This window comes from Hippocampus comes, unplaced genomic scaffold (genome assembly GCF_001891065.2).
Source record: "Hippocampus comes isolate QL1 unplaced genomic scaffold, H_comes_QL1_v1.1 scaffold109, whole genome shotgun sequence".
NCBI classification, from domain to species: domain Eukaryota; kingdom Metazoa; phylum Chordata; class Actinopteri; order Syngnathiformes; family Syngnathidae; genus Hippocampus; species Hippocampus comes.
Window position 1 is genome coordinate 1,151,066 of NW_017805274.1, and position 10,687 is coordinate 1,161,752.

Consider the following 10,687-nt stretch of genomic DNA (forward strand, 5'->3'; position numbering starts at 1 on the left):
TTTTTAGCCGAAAAAAACGACCATCTATAGTCAGGCGTTTTTAGCCCAAAAAAACGACCATGTATAGTCAGGCGTTTTTAGCCGAAAAAAACGACCATGTATAGTAAGGTGGTTTTAGCCGAAATTTTTAGCCCCAAAAAACGACCATGTATAGTAAGGCGTTTTTAGCCGAAAAAAACGACCATGTATAGTAAGGCGTTTTTAGCCGAAATTTTTAGCCCCAAAAAACGACCATATCTAGTAAGGCGTTTTTAGCTGAAAAAAAAACACCATGTATAGTCAGCCGTTTTTTGTCCCCCAAAAACGACTCTGTATAGTGAGGCATTTTTTTGTCCAAAAAACGACCATGTATATCAAGGCATTTTTAGCCCAAAAAATGACCACGTATCGTCAAGCGTTTTCGCTGAAAAAAACAACACATTTTCTCTTGAATAAAGGGATATAATTTTCTCAACAAAAAATATTGAAAATATATTTCACATGACATTAAATTTGATTGAATTATTATTTCAAATACTGTACTGCGTTGATTTAAAATGAACATGCGTGTGCCATTCTATATCCTCTAGGATGCGCTCTAACGCAGGAAGCTGATTGGGGCGAAGTGTAAAAGAAGACGAAGAAGAAGACCTGTCAATGGCTGTCATATTTTTAGCAACAACCACGTCCCTGGTCACATAACGTGGTGTATTTAAGAACCGTATCCTTAATTTTATTTTAGTAAGTGCGTAAAATGCTGCCAAATCGCTGCTAACACAGACAGACTTGAGGCGGACGCTCGTTAGCCACCGCGAGCGTGTTATTAGCGTCTCGTAGCTCCTTGCCGGTTGCCTTTTTCTTGCATTTTACGAACATGAGCGACGACGAAGCTACGGTCCGCAAGGACTCTTCGAAGGCCATCCTACTCACCAAGGACGGCCAGCGCTACATCGTGGGAGACAGCCGCTCGGTGGACAGCCGCGACGTGATCACGCTCATCCCCATGGAGGCCACCGACCTCATGGACCTGGACGACGCCGACGAGGAAAGCGATGTGCTGGATGCGTCCGACCCGCGGGACGGCGCCGGCAGCCCCGAGGAGCTGAACGACGACGAGGCGTCGGAGGGCGACGGCACCGCGCCGAAGCAGTGCACTTACGACGGCTGTACTGAGACCACCACGCAGGTGGCCAAGCAACGCAAGCCGTGGATGTGCAAGAAGCACCGCAACAAGATGTACAAGGACAAGTACAAGAAGAAGAAAAGCGACCAGGCCATGTCAACCAACAAAATTGACGTCAGTCCCCCACGCTACAGTGAAACCCCCGCCTACTCGCGGATTTTTTGGAGAATGATTTTCATTTCTTTTTTGGGAGGGGCGGGAGTGTCAAACCCGCGCTTTTCGTACGAAAAGCTTATTGATATGTGTCAAATATACGCATATTTTTAGGTATTTGTCCTTTTCTTCAGCCAACTGCTATTGTTGAACGCATGATACTATGTTTAGCACAACCATGCTCGTGATTCAAGTCATTCCTTTCTGAAATCCTCTTATTTTGAGTTGTTCATTGTCTGCCAAACTAATGTTTATTGTTTGGTTTCAGGACAACTGTGAAGAGCGTCCTGTGTCTGTCAACAAGCAGCGTTTAGGGGTGATGGGGGACCGGCCGGCCAGACCCTCCCTCATTGAGCAGGTGCTCAACCAAAAAAGACTGGTAAGTCGTCATCACCATAACCACAACACACAGTGAACACCCTGTTGATAATCCATCCTTGCACTATAGCGTATATTGATCATACAAAAAAAAAAAACGAACTTATTTGAATGTATATTAAAAAAAAACATATCTGTATAAACCACAAATTTTCATGATAGAGTGGCATACTATAGTTTGCTATTTTTCATGCTCATACGCTGTGCTGTTGTCCACCAGTCACTGCTGAGGAGTCCCGAGGTGATTCACTTCTTGCAGCAGCAGCAGCACATCCTGGCTGTGCAGAGTCGAAGTCTGGCGCTGCAGCACAACTTCAGCGGCTGTTGACGCTCCTAATACTCAGTCGCGCTATTATTTATTGTATGTACAGTTAAGAAGTTTGTGGTGCATTTTGTTGTTGTAGTTGATGATTTCATTTTTTTTTTTTTTTGTTCATACCAAGAGTTTTTTCCACTGTAGGTTTTTGAAAAAGTTCCAATGACTCAATGTTGCTGATGTAAAAATTGCACTCACGGACAAAGAAAACAAAACAAAAATGTTTTCTGGTCACAAGCTCTTTCACCCCCGCAGCAAACAAAATAATATTTCAATTAGTGAAACTCTTGATTTGCATCGAGCAGCTTTGTGTTACCAATTTGTATTTATGGGCATATCTCTAGCCTGATAATAATCCCTTGTAAAAAAATAAAACACCAAATCCATTTTAGCCTCAAAAAAACATTTAATATAAGTACAAACAAACATTGGTCGGGACATTAGAATAATATTAAAAGACAAATTGAACTCACAAAGAAGCGCTACGTGTCTTGAAGTGCCGTAGGCATGCACAAGAAAACAACAAAGCCGTACAGAAGCCAAATGCAAGTCAGTCTCACAGTAAACAAGGACCACATCCTGGAAGCTTCTGGAGGGGCTGTGCCCTCATCACAAACGCCGCCTTCCACAGCCACCCGCCCGTTTTCTACGACACAGACGAGATGGGGTTGTGCGGTGAGCCCATTTGGGTGAGGACCTTGTCCAGCCATTGGAGGGGACCATGTAGATGCACTTCGATCCAGCAGGGGGTGCTGGTCACATCCTGGCGGTGGTACTCAGCCCCCCAACCCTAGAAGAAAAAAAAAAAGCTTTGTCACTTCACTGAAATAAAAGCAACGTTTTCAACCATCTGTCATCTGGTGATGAATATTTAAACGTGGCTTTTTTAACTTTTGGCATCATGTCCCCGTACCACATTCGCGTCGCTTGGCCGAACTCATAAAATAAAGGCTAACACAAGAGGTTCCGTCCGAACGGGCAGCTCGTGCGGATTTTAAATTGCGGCGAGCACGTCTTACCTTGACAAAGCTCATGCGGATGGTGCACATCTTGGTGAGCTCGTAGACCACCTCGAAGCCGTGGTTGACGGACTGTGCGAGCAGCTGCGCAAAGAGCTGGTTGTTGAAGATCTTCAGGCTGCAGCCACTGGGGATCTTGCAAACGGTGGTGGCGTGGAAGCCGTGCTGGAAGTTGCAGTTGCGGCTCTGCACGAACACGCTGCTGTCGCTCAGGCACTCGGCGTACACCTCGCCACCCACGTAATACAAGTGCAAGCCTGGGAGAGCCATGGGGGGGGCATTGATTTATGACCTCGCGACAAATCCGTGTCGGAAAACTATCACGGTCAGGGGGCTGCAATGATTCACGGCAAACTGACCTTTGCCGATGTGTCGCCGCGTGTGCTCGATGGTGGAGTTGCGGTTGACGTTGGACAGCAGGCCGAGGCAGAAGCGGTTCTTGTTGTTGGACGGGTCGGTGAAGCCGTCCACCAGCACGCTGCGTGACGACGCGTGGAAAGTCTCGCCCACCCGGTTGTTCAGCTCGTAGTAGGCGATGGAGCACCAGTACTCGGGCTCCTCGTAGCACACGGGACGCAAATCTGGAGGACGGACGGAAAGTGTCGGAACATCTGGAGGTCACGCTCGAAGAAGCTGAACTTGCCTCTATGTGGCGCGGAGAAGGTAAGCTTGGTGGTTTCCGTGGAGTTGCCAGGCTTCACGTCCTCCTGTGGGTTCGACTCCATCATGCTGTACGGTGGAGGGGGAGTTTCTGATGGGGGGGAGAAAAAAAAAAGGTACATTTTCATGGCCAAACAACACGAAATCCTGAAGTCCCATGCTAATCGTCAGGTTCAAATACACAATTTCTTTTACTTGTAAGATAAAATATACCTTGGCCCCACGCAATCACACAAAAGACCCCAAGCCGGGATTCAAACCTGGAACCTTTTTGCTGCGAGGGGCTAATGTTACGTATCATACCATCATCACAGGACAATTTTGAGTCCAACCCGTTTAGGCAGCAAATAAGCCGGCTGGTGTCTTACCTGCAATGTGGTAAGGGCTACCCGGCTCAGTGGAGCTGCAGGGGGAGTCGGGGTAGCCCTGTGAGGCGGGCGAGCGTCCGTGGGATGAGGAGGACGGCGACGAGGATGAAAAGGAGGACGAGGAGCCTGGTAGCGGCGGGAAAGACTCCGGATAGGTGGCGTTCTGTGGCATCAGCGGCTCGTTGTGCAGAGATGCATTGCGGAACTTGGCCAGCAGGCTGTGCTGCGGGTTGAACTCGCTGTGGCGCGGCACCAGGACGGGTGGCAACACTGGCAGGAAAAGAGGGATGAAAGAAAATGGCACCCGAGGATCCGAGCTGAACTTTTTCAAAAAAGACAAAAGAGCCAGACAAACACGTTGACACCTGAAAGCATAACCGTATCAATAGAAACCCTTGGATACATTTTGCAATTCGCTGAAGATAACAACACACATCTTTTTACTGCTACAGCAGCCCGATGAGGCAGATTTACTCTTACCTGGCGTTTCCACACGTCGGTAGTGGTATGGATTGACACAGATGTCCTTCTGCTTGGAGCCGAAGGGAAACTCACAGCAGTCGAGCGCCTTGAGCTCGTGGTGCGACTGCAGGTCCGGCCAGCGCCATACGCGGCAGTAGATGACATGCGGCAGGCCCTTGCGGTGCGACACCTGCAGCCTCCCGTCTAGTGAGCGCGGGATGGTCACGCACTTGCCTGACAAGGGGGAAATAACGATGACAACACGGGGACGAGGGTGACACTTCCTGTTTGGACGCAAGGTCAGGTACGCCAGTGATAGAGATCCAACACACAAAAAATGTTGGTTTGTCACAAATCAATCAGGGGCTATAAATCTATGAACACATAAAATACAGGATTATATTAGTGGCTGTATTCAGGTGCCATAAGTCGATCAGTATTCCTTTTGTGTGTAAGCGTTGGTGTACCTCTCTACACCTCTACTTATGAAGGTTTTCACAAAGCAATGAGAGGCCATAGATCTGGCAGGTTACATTTTGACAAACAGTATTTTCTACCTGTGGATTTTATGATCTCCTGACACTAAAAGATCAACGGTAATTGTTTGAATTGGGTGCCATAGATCAAACATTTAATTTTCACCTAACCACCATCTCAAAACATCAAAGAGTAGATGGTTATACTGGTGGCCATAAATCATCAGGGGCCAAAAAAACCAACTGTCACTTCAATAATTTTAACCCACTGGATTTCACTGAAAGAGATGGCCACTCACTGGGCTGTCCGGGGCAACTGAGGGCCCGCTCCAGCTCCTCCATGGCGCCTTTCTTCTTCTTGAGCTTCTTCACCAGGGAGTCCACGGCTTTCTCTGCCCACTTCTCCTCCTCGTCGCCCTGCTTCCAGCCCAGCAGACGTTTCACCGCCGGGCTGGTGAAGGAGAAGAGTGACGTGATGGACGTGGATGAGTTCATGGTGCCTTTTTGTTCCTGATGCTTGGAATCGAGATGATTCTGGCCTAGGTTTGCCGCATCTGTTGAGAGAAGTGAGAAGATAATGATGCCACTTGTTGATTTGTTCTCTTACAAAATTCAAAAACAGTTTTTGTTTCTAGTTGATTCGCTGTCATTCAAGTGTGAAAAGGTGAACAATTATCATCCGTGCTGGATGCAATTTTTTTTTTAAATTAGTGACTTTTTACTGATTCACTGTCATAGAACTTTAAAATTGAAGTTAACAAATGTTAGCATATATTAAAATGTGTTATTGCCTTTTCATAACGTGCCGGATGTGGCCATAAAGAAGCCATCTTGTCATTTTTTAAAAGTTATTCCCGTATTTATTTCCAATTTATTGTTGAGTCACTGAACGCACTGACTTCTCTTTTTTTTTTTTTTTTTAATTAGCTACTAATTTTGACTTCATCGCACCAGCATTAGTTAACCACTATTGGTTCGTCACAACGCACTGACTTCTCGTTTTTTCGTTTGAATTAGCGACTAATTTTGACTCAGTCGCACCAGCATTAGTTAACCACTATTGGTTCGTCACAAAACATTCATTCAGAGGCCATGTGGAACGTACCAACTCCTGGCTTTACCACTATGAGCAACTTATTGTTTACTGCTACACAAGTGTGAAAACACATCCACAACTGTTAACAGATAAACACTCACCCTTTTGACCTGCGCCGGATGTAGTGATGAAAAGCGCCTTACTGTCCAAATGGTCCTGCCAAGTCCAGTACGCCTGTCAAGAAAGGTGAGAAGATGCTGGTGGTGAGGAGTAAGAAGATTTTCCAGGCAATAGGACAAGGAGGAAGGTCCTCTTGTGGCTTCTCTCTTTCTCTTGTGAAAGACGCCCAGGAGCCAAACTGTCTGGCCAGAACACATCACAGGACAGGAGGAGGAGGAGGGCTGTGTCTGTGTGTGTGTGTGTGTGTGTGTGTGTGTGTGTGTGTGTGTGTATGTATGTGTGTGTGTGTATGTGTGTGTGTGTTTACTTTTCGGTTTGTCCACATATCATCTGCTCACAATGATGCTGCATCACACCGGAAGTTGACAGGTCACACAAGTCAAACATATTGCATGATGACTTAAACAATAGAAAAAGGGGGAAAATGCTATTCTTTTATTTGTACACACTATAGCCTAGTAAACACACACTCAAACACAACTGCTTTATGGACGCCGGCGTCACACAGTCTGCCCGCTCAGATAGTCCAATTACCTAATGCTTTATCACCAGGAACCCCCCCCCCCAACCCCTTCCTCCTCCTCCTCTTCTTCTTCTTCCTCACGCCCACTCCTCGACAAAAAAAGTAAACAAGGCAGATCCCTCTAACTACTAAACTGAACGCAACGCTCACTCAAGTGTCATTCATAAACAACAAGCACCATTTCTTAATCATGATTCAAACTAATTATGAATCACCCTGTTCATTATAACCCAAAACCATGAATGGCATTAAACGTTAAAGTCATCCAAATTAAGATTTCAACATAAAGGCCACAACTTTAAATGACGAGTATGTGATGAATAATAACGTCTCACCTTCACGTTTGCATTCGTAGTAGCTGGTCGTAGTAGTCCACGCGGTGAGTCGCGACTGAAGCCAGCGAGAAGGTGCGCGTTAGTACTGCGTGGGCGCGCACTTGAGTGGAGGGCATCCGTTGTGGCTGTTTCAAAACAAAAGTTCCGGCATTTAAACAGAGACGTACTATGTCAATCTGACGCATCAGGTGTTGATTCAAAAAAACCAAGCGTCTGTGAGACAGCTTTTGGTGAATTTTGCCATATTTTGACATCACAATGGAGCTAATTTACAACACACAACAAGCTTCACCAATGACATGGTGAGAGAAAGAGACACTTTGACAAGCAGGTGACGCACTAGCGCGCCCAAGCCAAGTTCGAAGCAGAGCTGCAGGGGTACCACATATTAGCGTTAAATAAACTTACTAATAAAGTTAGACCAAGTTGTTTACATGAGGGTGGAGCGTATTTGTGTCTGTCCGTGTCATGCGCCATGTCAAGTGTGTTGCATTTACTTGATGACGAAGTGCTGCACACACACACCCACATAACTTGAGACTTGTTTGAAATTTGCTTATGCTTCACACTTAAAGTGACGTTTTCTCCCACCTCCGCCAGCGTAAAAATCCAAACCAGGATAGTACTGTACTCTTGTTTGAAATTTGCTTATGCTTCACACTTAAAGTGACGTTTTCTCCCACCTCCGCCAGCGTAAAAATCCTAACCAGGATAGTACTGTACTCTTGTTTGAAATTTGCTTATGCTTCACACTTAAAGTGACGTTTTCTCCCACCTCCGCCAGCGTAAAAATCCAAACCAGGATAGTACTGTACTTGACATAGCAGGTTATTGTTGTGAAGGGCGGAACCGCCCCGTGTGTTAATGTTGCACACTTGCCGCCGCAGGTCGGAGGCGGGCCGGCCCGCTGGAGTCTGAAGGGCTCCTGCAGGCTCCAGCCGGAGCGCCACTCTGCAGCCACGGCGGCGTCAGGCTGGCTGGAACCGCAGCGCCGGCGCTCCAGATCCCTCCGCCGCCTTCCCACCTGACAAACATGTTTGCATGTGTGCGCGTCAAGTCCTTGACGCATCACGCCTTTATTTTACGGCGAATCCGGTTCACAATAAATTATATCCAAAGAAATGCGCGTTGTCACGTTAAAGTCACTAAAATTGAAAGTTACTTCATTACCTTAAGTGGGGAGGTCGGTAAGGCGGGCGGAAGGATACAGAACGACGCCGTGCCGCGGCGGTCTAGTCCGGTTAATGACGCAAGCCTGGCTGGCGACGCTCAGTCTGCAAGTTTGACATTTTCACAGTTTACAGCAACTGCCGCGGAACATCACCCCGCCGCCGCCAGGAGGAGGGGAAAGCATCGTGTCCCCGTTTTTTGCACAGCGGTTCGTCTGGTGTGACGGCGGAGTGGCCACCGTCCTCCACGCTGTAAAGAGGCTGCGGTCGGCCGGCCCGGTGTCGCGACCAAAGTCCGCTGTTGAGCTGGTTCAACGTCTGAGAAGATAGTTGACCAATTGAACCAACAGAAGCCTATTGTTTCATACATAGTTATACTCCTAACGTCAACCAAAATACACAAAAAAATATTTGAAATATTTAAATTGATTTTACATATACCAGTGCGTGTTGAATTAAGGAAAATGGTGGGGGAACTTGAAACTGTACATGCCGTAAATGTGTGTACAGTATTTTTATTGAAGGGAGGGGATGACAGTCGTGGGCGATTTGAAACCGTCCCTACAACCGTCTGTATAACCACCATATTTGCACAGGTTCCATAGAAACGCACTCCTGTTGGTCTTAAAAGGCTCACAAGTTCATCACAAACAGTAACACATGTAAATAAGTATTTGTATGGGAGCGAAGACAGTGTTCAAAGGGGAGTTTGAAACAGTCCCGAGAACTATCGGTCTCCTCATCACATTTCCACAGGTTTTCACATAAATAGTACCTGTTGGTGTTTGACAAGTCATGGGGGAAATCTTGCAGCAGTCAAATAAAAAAAAAAACGCATTAGAATGATCATACGTAACCGGAGGACACCTTTACACAGGTGTGAGATCTGCACCTGGATAAATAGACTTTTACTTTTTTTCCCTGAAACATTAAGAATGAAGCATCCATTTATTAATGCTAGACAGGGCATTGAAAAGATCTGCAGTTCATAATTTGATAAAGACACGATAATAGTCTGTGTGCATGGAAAATAAACACAATATAAAGGTCCTTTCAGTAAACCCACTCAAAAAAAAAAAAAACGGTTCGAAATTTGCTCCACCTTGACTGAGGTGTCCGTTCCGGCTGAGGTAAAACAGCCTCAAAGCATGACGCTGCCACCATTTGGTTTCACCATTAAGTTTTGAAATGAGTTATCTTGGGCTCTTTTTTTTTTTTTTTAAATATAATAAAAACATGGCATTTGTACAGGGCTGCGTGGACTTTAAATATCTACTGCAGTTCCTACAACTAAAACAAATTCCAATCTGGGTTCAGAGTTGCAAATCCAAAAGGTCCCCAGACCTCTCGAAGGTACTGCACTGCACATGCAGGTTCTTCTTTCAGGCCTCGATAAACACGGATGGGTCAAATGATTACAAACATCTGTTGAGTACAATAGGACTGCTTTAATTTTTTTTTTTTTTGCAATACTCACTAACCCCCACGCCTCCCCCCAAAATCCTTTTGATAACAATGATGAATGAGACACAATTGTCTGTGGTTAAATGTTTGTTTTTAATTTTCATTAGTAACACCACTGGTTCCTGAACCGATCAAACGTATTATCCCACCCTTGCAGGGCCTTCTTTAGGCCCTGGTAAATTACCCTGGAACTAAGTTTTGACAACACACCAAAGTTCTGGGTTAACGTTCTTGCGGCCGGAATGTGCAATGAGTTACCAAATATGGTCCAATAAGTTGTCGCGCGTTATGTGAGTGGCGTTTTATTGTCATTCATGAAGATTAAGAATGAAGATGTTGACATACACTTACTGAGGAACGCCCAGCGGGCAGCATGCGGCGTGCCATTATGAGTGTAGATGTACACACAAACACACACATGGGAGAGCAGTACATAAATAGGGCAGGAGGAGAGGTCTGGTCACGGTCTCCGCCAAGGAGACGAGTGGCGTCTGTCTCCTCGTCCTCCCACTCGGTCTCTGGGGATGATACGCAGCTCCGAGCCGTGCTTCAGGAACACATTGCCTGCAAGCGCACAGGAGAAAAAAATGCGAGGAAGGTACAGCCGGAGCGACAGAAAACTGCGACAGTGGCCGGGTGTCATGAGGCAGCGCATTTGAATCATCCTGTTTCTGAATAGTCAGACATGTTCAAAATGTGACCAAAAAATAAATAATAATAATAATAATAATATTTTAAATGTCAACATTTCCATTGAGGTTAAATATTTTTATTCTAATTCAAAATATTTATGCTATTTGTGAGTAGCATATTATTGACCAATGAATATCACAGCTCACCTGCTGTTTGCGCAGGGTTGATTCCTATTCCATCTGCAAGGAGAGAATGCAGCATGTTGAAAAAAACATACATACATATTATATATATGTATAAAAAAAAAAAAATCCTCGTCTCACCCATCGGGTGGTGTCCCTTCCTCATTCAGC

At 45.8% G+C, this 10,687-nt stretch overlaps 3 protein-coding genes across 4 annotated transcripts in view; 1 reads left to right on the forward strand and 2 right to left on the reverse strand.

Moving 5' to 3' along the window:
* The first annotated feature begins 604 nt into the window (after positions 1 to 604).
* rfxap (regulatory factor X-associated protein) lies at positions 605 to 2,093 on the forward strand. The gene is made up of 3 exons (XM_019869540.1): positions 605 to 1,276; positions 1,584 to 1,694; positions 1,914 to 2,093. The coding sequence occupies exons 1-3, from the start codon at positions 854 to 856 to the stop codon at positions 2,019 to 2,021; spliced, it is 642 nt and encodes a 213-aa protein (XP_019725099.1). The 5' UTR covers positions 605 to 853; the 3' UTR covers positions 2,022 to 2,093.
* A 302-nt stretch (positions 2,094 to 2,395) lies between these two features.
* smad9 (SMAD family member 9) lies at positions 2,396 to 8,103 on the reverse strand. 2 transcript variants are annotated; one of them, XM_019869525.1, is made up of 10 exons: positions 7,944 to 8,103; positions 7,069 to 7,193; positions 6,192 to 6,264; positions 5,294 to 5,548; positions 4,537 to 4,752; positions 4,057 to 4,326; positions 3,672 to 3,779; positions 3,388 to 3,609; positions 3,029 to 3,285; positions 2,396 to 2,799 (listed from the first exon to the last, which is right to left on the reverse strand). In XM_019869525.1, exons 1-10 carry the CDS (start codon positions 8,101 to 8,103, stop codon positions 2,656 to 2,658), a joined length of 1,830 nt encoding a protein of 609 aa, XP_019725084.1. In that variant the 3' UTR covers positions 2,396 to 2,655. The 2 variants fall into 2 exon arrangements, with proteins under 2 accessions (XP_019725084.1, XP_019725085.1); XM_019869526.1 differs by having other exon boundaries at positions 7,948 to 8,050.
* Positions 8,104 to 9,775: 1,672 nt separating this feature from the next.
* The window catches only part of ufm1 (ubiquitin-fold modifier 1), a 3,335-nt gene continuing 2,423 nt past the window's right edge, over positions 9,776 to 10,687 (reverse strand). The window contains exons 5-6 of the mRNA XM_019869544.1: positions 10,541 to 10,573; positions 9,776 to 10,265 (exon numbers count right to left, since the gene is read on the reverse strand). Coding sequence (XP_019725103.1) covers positions 10,162 to 10,265; positions 10,541 to 10,573 — 137 coding nt within the window. The 3' untranslated portion in view covers positions 9,776 to 10,161. The remainder of the gene's footprint in view (positions 10,266 to 10,540; positions 10,574 to 10,687) is intronic.